The 16,195-nt window shown below is 45.9% G+C and overlaps 1 protein-coding gene across 2 annotated transcripts in view; it reads left to right on the forward strand.

Annotated features, from left to right (window-relative positions):
* Window positions 1-16,195, forward strand: part of ST6GALNAC2 (ST6 N-acetylgalactosaminide alpha-2,6-sialyltransferase 2) — a 64,941-nt gene that overhangs the window by 24,519 nt on the left and 24,227 nt on the right. For both annotated transcript variants that reach the window (XM_044298884.1, XM_044298885.1), the window contains exon 2: window positions 4,434-4,523. In XM_044298884.1, coding sequence (XP_044154819.1) covers window positions 4,434-4,523 — 90 coding nt within the window. The remainder of the gene's footprint in view (window positions 1-4,433; window positions 4,524-16,195) is intronic.

Consider the following 16,195-nt stretch of genomic DNA (forward strand, 5'->3'; position numbering starts at 1 on the left):
TAATGGGGAATTTATTTTTGCATTCTGCATGTCATCTGACAATTTCTTTTCCTCAGTGAATACATTGGAGAAAAAAATATTTAACAGCTTTGCTTTCTCCTCATCGCTCTCTGCGACTTCCCCCTCATTACTCTTTAAAGGGCCGACACCTTCAGATTTATACTTTTTAACATTTATATAATTGAAGAACATTTTAGGGTTAGTTTTACTCTCTTTGGCAATTAATCTCTCGGTCTCTAGTTTGGCCGCTTTTATTTGTTTTTTACATGTTCTATTTTTTTCCTTATAGTTTTTCAGTGCTTCCGTGCTCCCCTCCTGTTTCAGTGAATGATATGCTTTCTTTTTGTCATTTATTGCTTTCTTTACAGTTCTATTTATCCACATTGGTTTCTTTTTGTTCCTTAACCTTTTATTACCATAGGGCTGCAATCTCACAATGAGATTTTAGGATGTTTTTAAAGATATCCCATTTTGTGGCTGTATTTTTATTTTTGAGGAGTTTGTCCCAGTTAGTTTGGCCTATGGCCTCTCTTAGTTGGCTAAATTTAGCTTTTTTGAAGTTTGGTATTTTTGTTCCTCCCTGTAGAAACGCTCTTTTGAATGATAATTGGAAGGTTATTACTTTATGGTCACTATTTCCCAGGTGTCCCCCAACCTGCACGTCTGTTGTTCTGTCGGGCCTATTGGTTAATACTAAGTCCAGTATGGCCGTCCCTCTAGTCGGGTCCTGAACCAGTTGGGAGAGGTAATTGTCTTTGGTTATTGCCAAGAACCTGTTTCCCTTATGAGATATACAAGTTTCAGTTTCCCAGTCTATATCTGGGTAGTTGAAGTCCCCCATAATAACCACCTCATTATGATTTGCCGCCTCGTCTATCTCGTTTAGTAGTAGATTTTCTGTGGACTCTGGTATATTAGGTGGTTTATAGTAAACTCCTATTAGTAATTTATTGTTGTTTTTAGCTCCATGTATCTCTACCCACAGTGACTCCACATGTTCATGTCCCTCACTTATATCTTCGCGGAGTGTGGGCTTTAGACCGGACATTACATAAAGGCAGACCCCTCCCCCTCTCCGGTTTTGACGATCCTTTCTAAACAGACTGTAACCTTGTACATTAACCGCCCAGTCATAGCTATCATCCAGCCATGTCTCAGTTATTCCCACTATGTCATAGTCCTCCTCACACATCACTAATTCCAGTTCACCAGTTTTATTAGTCAGGCTTCTGGCATTAGTATACATACATTTGAGAGGTTTAGGTATATTTTTTACCCTACACCTTTCCTTCTGAACTGTTCTAGTCCCTCCTTCCATTCCTCCCCCAGTCCCATTACCTTGCCCCCGGTCTCTATCTGCGCTATCTTCCCGTCCTATAACGTAATTACCCTCCCCCCCAGTCCCTAGTTTAAACACTCCTCCAACCTTCTAGCCATCGTTCTCCCCAACACAGCTGACCCTTCCCCATTGAGGTGCAGCCCGTCCCTACGATAGAGCCTGTAGCCGATAGAAAAATCGGCCCAGTTCTCCAGGAACCCAAACCCCTCCTTCCTACACCAGTTCTTGAGCCACTTGTTAATCTCCCTAATCTCCCGTTGCCTTTCTTGTGTGGCTCGTGGTACAGGCAGTATTTCGGAAAATACTACCTTTGAGGTCCTTGCCCTCAGCTTTTGACCTAAATCCCTGAAATCATTTTTAAGGACTCTCCACCTACCTCTAACTTTGTCATTGGTTCCGATATGGACCATGACCGCTGGATCTTCTCCAGCCCCTCCCAGTAATCTGTCAACCCGATCCGCGATGTGTCGAACTCTAGCGCCAGGAAGACAGCACACTGTTCGGCGATCACGGTCTTTGTGACAGATTTCCCTATCTGTTCCCCTAATAATGGAGTCGCCCACTACCAGCACCTTTCTGGCCTGCCCTGCTCTCCTGGTTCCCTGCTTACTGGAGCTGACATTCCCCTGACTGGCAGAGGAAGTGTCCGGCTGCAGCAGTGCCGTCCCCGGACTGACATCCCCCTCATCTGCCAACCGTGCAAACTTGTTGGGGGTATGTCAGATCAGGGCTAGCCTCCCTGGCACTCTTCCCTCTACCCCGCTTTCTAACTGTTACCCAGCTAGCTACCTCACTTTCCTCAGCCTCCTCTCTGTCACCCTCCCCCTCATCTACCCCAAAGAGTGCTTGCTCGGTGAGAAGCAAACTCTTTTGCAAATTATCAATGCCTCTCAGTGTTGCAACTTGCCCGTTTAGAGACTCGATTTGCGATTCCAAACGGGTTATTTGCTCACATCTAGAACAAAGATATACACCCTGGAACGGCTGTTCCAGGACTGTATACATCATGCAAGATGTGCACTGGACTGCGTTGTAAATTGTGCAACACATACTAAATGTGGTTCCTCTGTCCACATAGTTAGGGCTCATGCACACAACCGTGGGTTTTTTCCGCATCCGATCCGCATTTTTTTGCAGGTTAAATGCGGACCCATTCACGTCAATAGGGCTGCAAAAGATGAGGACAGCACGTGGTGTGCATTCTGCGGCCCCGCAAAAAAAATGGAACATACCCTTTTCTTGTCTGTTTTATGAACAAGGATAGGACTGTTCCATTATGGGCCGGACATTCTGTTCCGCGATATCCGTTTTTTACAGATCCACAATTTGTGGACTGCTAAAACGGTAATGGCCGTGTGCATAAGCCCCTAATGCATGATATGCCCTTGTAAATCTATATGGATATAAATATATGTATTAGGGAATTGGTCTAATGTAAAAGAATATGAACCTAACCTGAAACTCTGTGATTAGCACAATAATGAGTGGATGTCAGTGACATGCACAGTACTTTGTTGGTGCAGTGATACAGTGGTACTTAAAGGGAACCTGTCACCAGTTTTATGGTGTCCTAACTAAGGGCAACATAAATAAGTGACTGATTTTCTTAGCAAAATGCTGGGTCACATCTTGTATTGAAAAGCTCCAGCTGATAATGATGAGTCCTGAATATTTATGAGCTCCTGACTCTCCCCGCCCACCTGCTGCTGAACGACAGTTTGTTTCCATAGGAATCAGCAGCGGGTGGGCAGGGGAGTGGCTATAGCTCTGAATTAAATAAACACTGGACTCAATGACATCACGCTGGACTCAAATCAGCTCATTAGCATGCAGCATCTTTGCGTGCATATTATGAAGTACCCATCTGTCACACCAGTAAGTGAATACATCTAAGGTACTTTTTAGTAGTTAATGATTGTATATAATTAGTTAGATTATAATCAAATATCCACATGACAGGTTCCCTTTAAAGGGTTATTTTAATATAATTCCGTTACTTTTGAACTGCTCCAGTTCAGAGATATTCACTTTGCTTCATTCTAACGGTGCCCCCTGGTGTTTAATCTGTATAATAATGTGCACATCCACCTACTTAGCTGAAAAGAGCATGGTCCCATGTGCTCAGTTACATCCTTGTCTACTGCTAGAAGCTGTGACAGTTACAAGATGAGAGGTGCAGCAGAAAGGACATGCCCCCTGAACCTGCAACAGAAAGGACTCACCTACTGCCTTGTGGTAGGGAGAGACCTGCAGCATCAGAAGGACCCCCCCCCCCCCCCCCTGAGCTGTGATAGGGAGAGAGCTGCAGCAGAAGGGACACTTCCGCTTGATATAAATCTAGTAGAGCAGTGAATGGGGAGATCTCTGGATCCATGTGAGGTACAGGGCTGGTTCTAGCTTTGGTAGAAACAAATTGTATTGTACTATATCCGGGATGACCAACATGCGGCTGTCCAGCTGTTTTAAAACTACAACTCTCAACATTCCCTGCTGTAGGCTGATAGCTAAAGGCAAGTCTGAGCATGCTGGGAGTTATAGTTTTGCAACAGCTGAAGAGCCTCGGGTTGGCCATCCCTGTACTATATGATGTCTGGTTTTCATTTTCTTTACATCATTAATGGCATAAACCCTTTACAGGGGACCTGTCAGCTCTTTTGACATCTGTTTTATTAAATAATTGTATTTCCCATAATATAACAATTTCTTAGAACTCTGTGTTATGTTGTTCCTCTGTTGTTCCTCCTAGAACGTTGTGAATACATTTACAGTTGGTAGTTACCAGTCGGAGGTGTGTCCCTACCCACTGTGACACTGTCCAATCAGTGCTAACAGATTGAGAATGCCCTTTGACAAGCGGACTGGTAACGCCCAGCGGTCAATTTATTCATAAATTTCAGGAGGAATAACAGAGGACCAGAACAATGTACAGTTATAAGAAATGTTATTTCTTCGGGAATATTTAAGTATTCACTAGCCAGGGGAGCTGACAGCCCCTCTGCAAGCTCTTCTTTATATGCCTGTCTATAGTTGGGGACCGTCTATTGAGGGGATATTTTTTTGTGCGCTCTTAACAAACACGGTTTTTATTTTGCAGACAAGCGGGTCAGGAGCAGGATTGGCTGCTGCACCAGAAAAGCAAGATTTCCCAAGACTCTAAAGAAAAACCTGCCTGGGAACATGCTGGGTATGTCACTTTATCCTTCCCGCCAGGTCTGCTTTACAGATTATCCACTTCAATGGTAAAAGGCTGCAATTATATGCTCCCATTAAATAAAGCAGGTTTTCTTTGATCAGGCGGAGTCATTTGCATATCAAAACGGAAATATAAATGAAAACATAAATCGGGGCCCCTTGTTTTAGCTCAATAGTATTCCGCTGATTTACCTTTGGAGATCTGAAGGGAAATGCTGCTTTGAAATGTTTAAAGATTTTCATTTGCCTCAAAGCGCGTGAGACAAGCCTATTACTAACCGTTTAAATGCATATCGCTCCCTACGGCTGATTCTTCCATGGATGAACCTGACCCCAGCCGCCAGCTCGCCGCTCTTATAAAGCTGTAAAGCCTTTAGAGAGAGGAACTCAATTTACTAAATGGATAAAAACATACAAACATCTCCTTTATCTGATATCTGGAGGGGAACGTTCCAAAATGATTGATCCCCTAGCCCCAGAAAAGGCGACCCCCAGCGATCCTGCGAACCTAGTCCGCTGCGGTAATAGAGTGCACATGTTGGTCCACCTCTATGGGACTGTCAGAGGACTGTTTTGGTGAGATAAAGGCAAGCAACCCAGCAACTTGGGTAGACTTCTATAATGCCCCCCCTTATATGCCCGGGCCCCTCACAGAGGTTGTACTTACCTCGCTCCCCGGCACTCACCTCGCTTCTCATACCGGCACGGCCGCTGCTACATAACGTCGCGCGGATGAAAACATCCAGTGTGTGGGCAGTGATGGGAATGAGCCTCCCTTGCATCACGGGTGACGCTAGGGAGGTTTGTTCCCGTTGTGGCCTGCTATTGGCTAACCCCCCCCCCAATGCCGGATGTTATAATCTGTGTGACGAGGAGATGCAGCAGCGGACGTACCGGTATGAGAACCCCTTTAATTAAAAAGGGTTAAAGCACATCCTTTGTAAAATGTGGTGTTTACTACGCGTTTCGGTAGAGATCCTTGTTCATAGCATAAGATAAGACGGTAATATAGGGTTCGGATTGGTCATTGACCCTACAGGGAAAGTGTGAGAGGTCACCGGATTTGTTGTATCCCCCCCCCCCCACATGGTAAGGGCTCATGCACAGGTTTTTTTTTTGTCTGTGTCTATTCTGTTTTTTTGCGGCCCGTATGCGGAACCATTCACTTCAATGGAAACGGAAATGACTCCATGTGCATTCTGTTTCCGTATGTCCGCATGGCCGTTCTGCAAAAAAAGATAGAACACGTCCCATTCTTGGCCGTTTTGCGGACAAGGTTAGGCATTGTTACACTGGATCTACAAAAAACAGACAGATGCAATATGGATGTCACACGGATGCCATCCGTGTTTTACGGACCTTAAAATACATACGGTCGTGTGCATGAGCGCTAAGTGAAACAGTAATGCTGGGTTTACACATCCTGATTTTCGCCCTCACTATCGGGAATGAACGCTAGTGTGAATGCTCGTTTCTGATAGTCTGTCCACGTGAAGGTGCCGCAGATCATCTGATGAACGAGCAAAATGCAGACCCCTCAATCATGTAAACAGCAATCTGCTGCCTGGAAATAATGAATCTGTATGAGGACAAGCGATCGCAATTGCGTCAAACATTGACTTATAGGATAGCTGCCTGACATCTGGTGGCATCAGAGGCAGAGCTTGTTAAGAGCTCATTTGCAGGAATGGCCAGTTCGCACTGTTCGCCTGCAAACACATGCGGGCTGCCATCTTTTTTCACAAGTCCGGCGAGGCACAGGTAAGCCCTTACCTGTGCCTGCGCAGCGAGCCGGTCTGAAAACAAATGCGGTCACCGGGAGCAGGCAGTTCCGAGCCCCCGGTGGCTGTTCTCGGAACTGCCTGCTCCCGCTGACTGCACTTGTATTCAGACCAGCTCGCGCACAGGCACAGATAAGAGCTTACCTGTGCCTCACCGGACTTGTGAAAAAAGATGGCAGCCTGCATATGTTCGCGGGCGAACAATGCGAACTGGCCATCACTGCTCATTTGCATCCCTTATATTATACTACCCCCCAAATGCAGTAGCCATGTAAATGCAGCTCTTAACCTCCAGGCAATTATCAGGAAGGAATGGTCCCGTCCCAATAATTACCTACTCAGACGGGTTGTATCTATCCAGGATAACTCTTTAGGTACTGAGTGGAAACCTATAAGATAAGACGTCACTAATATTGGCAGATAACATCTTGTGTAGCATTAAAACCATTAGGGCCTCTTGTATTCAATATTACTGACTCACTTTTACAAACAATAACAAACTAAGGAGTTAAAGAAGCAGGATTTTTTTTCCTTTCGCTATATAGTTCAGGCTGGGTCATTATTAAAGTGGTTATACAACCCCTGTAATGTCCCACCTAATGCCCAGGTGCCTCATGTAGGTTATACTTACCCTGCATCGCTTCTGATGCCTGTACGGCCGCATTTGCAGTGTAAAGGTAGCCATGACTGCTCAGTGACACAGTGCTGCTGGCCACCTCAATGTTTTCTTATGTGATACAGCTTGGTCCTGTCTCCCCTCCCTGCCCTGTCAGCTCTTACTACTGGAGGCAGGGTGTGAAGCTACACCTCCTAGAACTACACTGGAGAGTCAGCACACACAGATAGTACAGGCTGGCAGTGTGAGTCAGGAGGTTTACATAACTGCAGTTAATCACTGTATACACTCACCTACTATATATCTGCACTCCTGGTACTTTAGATAGGGGACACATATCTTCAACAGAGTACAGGAATATACAGCGGAATATGGAGGGAGGGGAGGGGCCTGAGAGATTGGTGATGATATCATCCTGTAGTTTTACACATTAGCGCAAGATAATCAAAGTGCAGGGGGCACGTCAGTTGCAGAAAGAACTAAGCCTCTAGGTGTAATGACAACGCCCCCGTTGCTCCTAGAGGCTCATTTGCATATAATAAAACATCATTTTTCTCAGCAATGCGGGCACATATGAACATGGGACCAACACAGATGTCTTCAGCTGCCAAGTGCACATGTAACAGGTCATAGGTACAAATCTGCTGACAGGTGCCCGATAAACTTGGCATTTTAACAGTTCTTGTTGCTGAATTGCTTGCTTTTATCTATTGGATTTATCTGGGGTCAGGATGTCATCTGAACACTTACTGAGGACTTACTTACTTACTTACTGAGGACTTACTTACTTACTTACTGAGGAGAACAAAGAGGTGGTCCCTAAGGGGAGATAATGCGTGAGCACTCTCCCAAGGTATACTGCTCTGTGACAGGAAATATGCAGGAATAGTAAGGGGCAGTAACGTATTAAAACCTAAAGTTTATTTGGACTGTTAAGATCCCTAATGGGGAAGAAAAGCCCCTACCAGACAAACTAGACAGACAACAAACAACGATATGGGACCCACGTAGGTGAGTCACAAACGGTCAAGTCCACTATTAAACTGTGCAGGGAAGCGGAACTGACCGACAAATAAACACTAAATACAGTCTTTTGGCAGGGTGCCACAGACTTAAGGTAATGCCATAAGGCAAATAAAAGGGTAGATCTTACCGGTGGTGCCAGTCAGGACCTTGTAGTCCAAAACACAGGAGGTGGAGGAGCTTCTCGGGTCCGAAAAACACGTCCTCTAATCAGTTGCACCTGGTGCCGAGGGGCTACAGGGAAAACCTGTCCCTGTTAATGCCCTACTTGGTCTGTGAATCCCTAGGTACCTCCTAACACGGGGTCCTTTCCCCGCAAGGGGTGGCCCCATCCGGAACCTGGCCCTAATAAATGAATTTAAATGAACCCTAAATAGCCCTATAGGGACAAAGGAATTGGCCCCATGGTCGCTACCAGGGTAGGGTGAACTAGTGTGGTGGATATATTTGAGGTTCCTACGCGTTTCGTTTATTTGGGACTATATCAAAACTATAAAGGATACCTCCACTTCACAAAAAAAGGGGGGACCCCCTAACTCTTCAGGGGACAGGGGTTGTGAGTGGAAGAGAATGTCTCTACCCTTAACACAGTGTGGTGATTATCTCGGCTAAGGGGATCAATGGAAAAGGGAAGCCATAAAGGTTGCGCAGACCTGACTAGACCAGTGTGGTCCAAATCAGCCCGGATACCTGTGGATAGCGAAATGACAGAACAAAATCCATTCAGATGTCGAACCTAACAGCAGCTTATACAATTACGGCATATGATTAGTTGGTTTACTTACTATTAAGATCATGGAACGCGTGTGGCAAATACCATGAAAGGCGGCAGTGCAGTTTGGCTTGCCGCCTATGTATCGGCGTCTGTCAGCACTGCTGTGGGCGCCAATCAGTTTAAATGGATGGAGCTGACTGATAGTGTGCCTGCGTGAAGAGTGCGGCCGCCGTCATGTGACTGTACGCGTGTCAGCTGACACGGCGATCCGCCTCCTTCCCAACGCATGCGCACTCCTCCAGTGTGCAGCCCGGCTACCGCGCAGCTGTTGTGACGTAGTGATGGGCGTCACAGCTAGGGAACATACTCCAAAACAAGGCGCGGAGTCGGCTGTATAATTAGGATAGCGGCGGTGGGAGGAGTCGCTGGATAAGTACAAGCAACTCCTACTACTTCACTTATGCTTATGTTGGCGGTAAAGCCAAACTGCACTGCCGCCTTTCATGGTATTTGCCACACGCGTTCCATGATCTTAATAGTAAGTAAACCAACTAATCATATGCCATAATTGTATAAGCTGCTGTTAGGTTCGACATCTGAATGGATTTTGTTCTGTCATTTCGCTATCCACAGGTATCCGGGCTGATTTGGACCACACTGGTCTAGTCAGGTCTGCGCAACCTTTATGGCTTCCCTTTTCCATTGCTCCCCTTAGCCGAGATAATCACCACACTGTGTTAAGGGTAGAGACATTCTCCTCCACTCACGACCCCTGTCCCCTGAAGAGTTAGGGGGTCCCCCCTTTTTTTGTGAAGTGGAGGTATCCTTTATAGTTTTGATATATTCCCAAATAAACGAAACGCGTAGGGACCTCGAATATATCCACCACACTAGTTCACCCTACCCTGGTAGCGACCATCACTTATGGGGCCAATTCCTTTGTCCTTATAGGGCTATTTAGGGTTCATTTATTAGGGCCAGGTTCCGGACGGGGCCACCCCTTGCGGGGAAAGGACCCCGTGTTAGGAGGTACCTAGGGATTCACAGGCCAAGTAGGGCATTAACAGGGACAGGTTTTCCCTGTAGCCCCTCGGCACCAGGTGCAACTGATTAGAGGACGTGTTTTTTGGACCCGAGAAGCTCCTCCACCTCCTGTGTTTTGGACTGATTGGTTTACCTGCACGGATACATTGTAGCAGATGAGGTCCGGACAGTTAGGCCCCTTTCACACGGGCATTGCGGATTGGGGCCGGATGCGTTCAGGGAAAATGTCAGTTTTCACTGCGATTACGTTCCATGTTTCCGTTTTTTCAGCGCTAGTGCAAAACATTGTAATGCGTTTTGCACGCGCGTGAGAAAAATCGGCATGTTTGGTACCCAGACCCGAACCCGGACTTCTTCACAGAAGTTCGGGTTTGGGTTAGGTGTTGTGTAGATTTTATTATTTTCCCTTATAACATGGTTATAAGGGAAAATAATAGCATTCTTAATACAGAATGCTTAGTACAATAGGGCTGGAGGGATAAAAATAAATAAATAATTGAACTCACCTTAATCCACTTGCTCGCGCAGCCCGGATTCTCTTCTGTCTTCTTCTTTGAGGAATAGGACCATTGATGACGTCACTGCGCTCATCACATGGTCCATCACATGATCTTTTTTACCACGGTGATGGATCATGTGACGGACCATGTGATGAGCGCAGTGACGTCATGAAAGGTCCTTTTCCTGTGCACAGCAAAGAAGAAGACAGAAGAGATGCCGGCTGCGTGATCAAGTGGATTAAGGTGAATTATATTATTTTCTAACCCCTCCAGCGCTATTGTACTATGCATTCTGTATTCAGAATGCTATTATTTTCCCTTATAACCATGTTATAAGGGAATATAATAATGATCGGGTCCCTATCCCGATCGTCTCCTAGCAACCGTGCGTAAAAAAATCGCACCGCATCCGCACTTGCTTGCGGATGCTTGCGATTTTCACGCAGCCCCATTCACTTCTATGGGGCCTGCGTTGCGTGAAAAACGCAGAATATAGAACATGCTGCGATTTTCACGCAACGCACAAGTGATGCGTGAAAATCACCGCTCGTGTGCACAGCCCCATTAAAATGAATCTGTCCGGATTTAGTGCGAGTGCAATGGGTTCAACTCACGCATTGCACCCGCGCGGAAATCTCGCCCGTGTGAAAGGGGCCTTATTTAGTCTCTGAATGTGGTATGTTTCTATTCATTGGCAGCAAGGAGAGTATTAGATTGCTATAATTACATATACAGATTACCAGGTACCTGCCCTGTTATGATCATATGCCCCAAAGAGATTAGTTTGTACAAGTAAAAGCCATAATTCATTTCAGGAATATGTCTCTGAGCAATAACCTGTTATGACCTGCATCCTGACTATTATTCCGCTGTGTGCCTACAGCTTCTGGGTTTCACCTAGTAGGTACAGCAGTAATGCAATTCACATTTCCCATGTTTGCAGTGTTAGCATGTGTCTTTGTGCTGTTGCATATAGTGTTTGTTTGGTTCTGCATTGCAGTGGTGGTAACGTGCGCCTGTAGTGTGCATACTGTTTGGAGGTGCTGGTCCAGCCTTGCTTTATGTATTAGGCTACATGCACACGACCGTATGTGTTTTGCGGTCCGCAAATTGCGGATCCGCCAAGAAAACGGATGACGTTCCGTATGGCATCCGTTTTTTTTTTGCGGATCCATTGTAATAATGCCTATCCTTATCCGCAAACCAGAAAAAAATAGGACATGCACAATTTTTTGAGCGGAGCAACGGAACGGAGATACTGATGCGGACAGCACACGGTGTGCTGTCCGCATTTTTTGCGGACCCATTGAAATGAATGGGTCCGCATCCTATCCACAAAAAAAAAACTGATCGGACACGGAAACAAAATACGGTCGTGTGCATGAGGCCTTATTCTGCAGTGTGAATCAAAAAAAAAATTGGAGCAGAGCTGCATTGGTGAGGCGCAGCACAGATTGAATCTTTGTCTTTTGGCACAAATCATTGCATTATGTTTTTTACATTTTTACAAATTGCATAGGACCAGGGCCGTAGCTAAAGGTTCACGGGCCCTGGTGCAAGAGTTCAGCTTGGGCCCCCGTTCTCTCAGTGCTTTGTGGCCAGGAGCAGGGGAGCACATTGCCTTCATGCTGCCTGAGGTGAAAACTGAAACAGCACCCCTCCATGCCAAATTTTTGACCTAACCCCTTCCCTCCAGCCAGATGTGTAACTTGAACATTCTGGGCTCTAGTGCAAAATCTATATCACAGCCCTCCCAGCGTGCACTTTCTATAATATCGGTGTCTTCTTATGTGGCACAAGGGTCTTTGGGCCCCCCTCAGGCTCCAGGGCCCGATAGCGACTGCCATCTCTGCACCGCCTATAGCTACGCCCTTGCATAGGACTGCAGGAATGGCGGAATCATTTTCCTTTCCAGTAGGGAGAGATTTGTGTGGCCATGGGACTAACTACCAGGATAGCAGACACATCAGCTGCTATGGAGCCCAAGAACCAAGGGGACCCATATCAACTCGAACATTTGGTGCACCTAGTAATGCATAAAATAAAGTGTGACACCAGCCAAATGGCGTTTTTCCCACCATAAACTTTTTATGGCATATCTAAGGGAAATGGCTGATAGTTGGGAGTCGTTGCCACTAAGTGATATGGATGCTGGCCTTGGCATTCATGTGAAGATTTAAAGGGGTTGTGCACCCCTGGGGGCCTTTTCTACACACTCCAGAGTGGCCGGTGGCACGTTGGTAATCTTACTTACCTGATTCCCCCCGCTGGGTTCTGGTTCCATCACTCCCCTTCAGGCACTGCAGGTCTGGGGTCTCCCTGCAATATTATCTGGTTTCACATAGGTCACTTAGCTGCTCCAGCCAATGACTGGCTGCAGCAGTGACCTGTCGCTCATGCATTACGTGAACCAGTGACATGACGCATGGGTGACATGTCACCACTACAGCCAGTTATCAAACCAGATGTTGATGCAAGGAGACCTGACACCTGTGGTACCCGTGGGGAGTGATGGAGCCGGAACCCAGCGACGAAGATCGGGTAAGTATGATTCCCTTCATGGGTCTGACTATGCTGAGGGGTCTGCAAAAAAGGTCCCCAGTGGTGAACAGCCCCTTTAATGAAGAAATAGCCTTGTATCTGCATGTAACAGTATTTGTCTGGCAGAAAGACTGCAATTATGCCGGACACCCACCGGATCCCCTTTGGATCCCATTATATAATATATAAAGCTGAGTGTATGTGTGTGTGTGTATGTCCGCTAAAGGAATCCGCACCGTCGCATTTACAATCACGAAATTTGGCACACAGGTACATCAGGTGTCCGGGAAGGTTTTAGGACGTACTGTTTCCAAGATATTCCCAAAAAAAGCATTAGGCAATAGAAGCTTGGTCACATGACCCTTATCAGCCAATAGAAGCTCACAGGCCCTAAATCTCCACATACACAGTTTTACTCCCGGTTTCCATAACAACCCAGCCATTTTTCTTCACTGCTGTAGGAGAGCTTTAAAGGAAATCTGTCACCAGGATAATTGCTATTGAAGTAAAGCCATGGCCTAATAGCACTTGGTACCTTATTTCCAGATGTGCCTTTGTTCTAGTAATAGATGTTTTTATCCTCTGAAAATCCAGTTTATTTGGTATGCAAATGAGCCAGTAAGGTGCCCAGAGCGGCGTCACTCTTGCAGGAAGGAGCCCAGACACACCCCCTGTCACAATGTGTCCACCCTCAAAAGACAAAACCCCGCCCCCAGGCCCCACCAAGCCAGGCCACTGATACGGTTAGATCATGCCCCCTCCTACTCCTGAGCCGACAGGGATTTAAAAAATGAAGGTAAAAATCAACTTCCATCAGCTGCAGGGGTGGGAGGAAGGATGACTTTCTCCCTGCAGCTCACACTTGGACAGTACAGTGCTGCTGTCTTAGAGTGAGCTGTTCAGAAGGACACCCCCCCCCCCCCCGATCCAGTAAAGGCCACTGTTAAGGGGGTGGGCCCCTGTGGAGGTCACTGTCAAGGGGGTGGTATGCTGTGAAAGTCACTGTTAAAGGGGAAGGCTGCTGTAAAGGTCAAAGGTAAGGGGGTGGGCTGCTGTGGAGGTCCAATTTTAAGGGACGGGGCACTGTGGGGGGGGGGGTCAGTGTTAAGGGGTGGGGGGCTGTGGAGGTCACTGTTTTGGGGGCAGGGTGCTGTAGATGTCACTGTTATAGTGGATAGTGTTGATATCTTTTAACGACACGCACAAACATTAAATGAAATAGATTAAATATACCTGAGCGAAGCTGGGTCCTTCAGCTAGTAAACAATAAAGATATGGCGGTGGGTAATTCCGTTCCTCTGGAACAGAGTACTGGATTTACCTGTCAGAGATGATGTGAACGTAGCCTTAGGAAGGGTAGGTGCCTCCTAGGTAGGAATCTCTTTTGCTTTCTTAACCTTAATCCTAAAACCTGCATATATCAGATTATCTTGGTTCAGATAATTATTGGTAGTAATAATCTCTGTGATTCATATGTCCTAGGGGATGTAACCCTGGGAAAGTCACTTATAGAGAAGGATTAGGGTGTCCTTGTGGATGGTATAATTAAATAACAGCATACAATGTCAATCAGCTGCTTCTAAGGCCACCAGGATATTAAACGAGGCATGGACTTGCTGGGCAGGAATGTGATATTACCACTTTACAAAGTGTTGGTGCGGCCTCATCTGGAATATGCAGTCCAGTTTGTGCACCAGTCCATAGAAAGGATGCACTGCAGCTGGAAAAAGTACAGAGGAGAGCGACTACACTGATAAGGGGCATGGAGGGACTTAGTTATGAAGAAAGATTAAAATAATTGAATTTATTTATCCTTGAGAAGAGACATCTAAGGGGGAACATGATTAACCTATACAAATATATAAATGGACCATACAAAAAATACAGTGAAAAACTGTTCCATGTAAAATGCCCTCAAAAGACAAGGGGGCACTGCCTCCGACTGGAGAAGAAAAAGTTCAGTCTCCAGAAGTGTCAAAGCTTCTTTACTGTAAGAACTGTGAATCTGTGGAATAGACTTCCTCAGGACGTGGTCACAGCAGGAACAGTGGACAGTTTTAAAAAGGGTTTAGATGAATTCTTAAAAGTAAACAACATTAATGCTTATGAAAACGTGGAGAAATCTGAGTCTCAATGCCCTTTGTGATTCACGTCCCCACCTATCCCTTGGTTGAACTTGATGGACGTATGTATTTTTTCAACTGTATCAACTATGTAACAGACTGAATGGAATGAAGGAAGGCCACCAACATACTGTGCTGAGGAATTTAGTCTTAAAGGGGTTGTCGCAGTTCAGTAAGTGGCATTTATCATGTAGAAAAAGTTAATATAAGCCACTTACTAATGTATTGTTATTATCCATATTGCTTCCTTTGCTGGCTGGATGAATTTTTCCATCACATTATACACTGCTCGTTTCCATGGTTACAGACCACCCCGCAATCCATCAGTGGTGGTCGTGCTTCCACAATATAGGAAAAAGCACCAGCCTATGTGTGCTCCTATGGTCCTGGCCACCAGAGAGGCTGACTCTTTTTCCTATAGTGTGCAAGCACGACCACCACTGATGGATTGCAGGGTGGTCATAACCATGGGAACGAGCAGTGTATAATGTGATGGAAAAATGAATCCAGACAGCAAAGGGGGCAATATGGACAACCACATCACATTAGTATTAACTTTCTCTACATGATGAATGCCACTTACTGAAGTGAGAGAACCCCTTTAAGACTCCCAATTACCTTCAATAGCCATTGGTCTAAACTGTGATGGCTAACCTCCGGCACTTCAGCTGTGGTAAAACTACGACTCCCAAGATGTGCACTTGCTTGGCTGTTCTCAGAACTCCATAGAAATGAATGGTGCATGCTGGGAATTGTAGTTTCGCCACAACTGGAGTGTCAGAGGTTAGCCATTACTGGACAGATTTGTGTCCAACAGCCATTCCTCTCGACTACCCCATATACGGGCATGCTCAGTGCTGTGTTTTTAATGATGGAGAAGGAAGTTAGCCCCTGACAGACATATCTGGCAGCTTATCGCCCTTCAGAACGAATGGATTGGGTGTTAAAATTCAACATACATGATCCTCCTTAAAGGGGTTTTCCAGGCTCTTGAACATCTGTTCCCTGTAACCACCGGAGCTGAAACTAGCACTTTGAATAGAGATGTTTTCCTGTTCCATTTAAAGTGTAGTGGCTGTGCCGAGTTACCATTCACTTCAGTGACAGTTAGGCTACATTCACACGAACGTTGTATTTTGCAGATCCACAAATTGCGGATCCACAAAACATGGATACTGGCCCATGTGCGTTCTGCAATTTGCAGACCGCACATGCCGCGGCTATCATTGAAAATGCCTATTCTTGTCCGCAATTGCGGACAAGAATAGGACATGTTCTTTTTTTTTGCGGGGCCACTGCACGGAGCAACAGATGCGGACAG

Source organism: Bufo gargarizans, chromosome 6 (genome assembly GCF_014858855.1).
Source record: "Bufo gargarizans isolate SCDJY-AF-19 chromosome 6, ASM1485885v1, whole genome shotgun sequence".
Classification (NCBI taxonomy): Eukaryota; Metazoa; Chordata; class Amphibia; order Anura; family Bufonidae; genus Bufo; species Bufo gargarizans.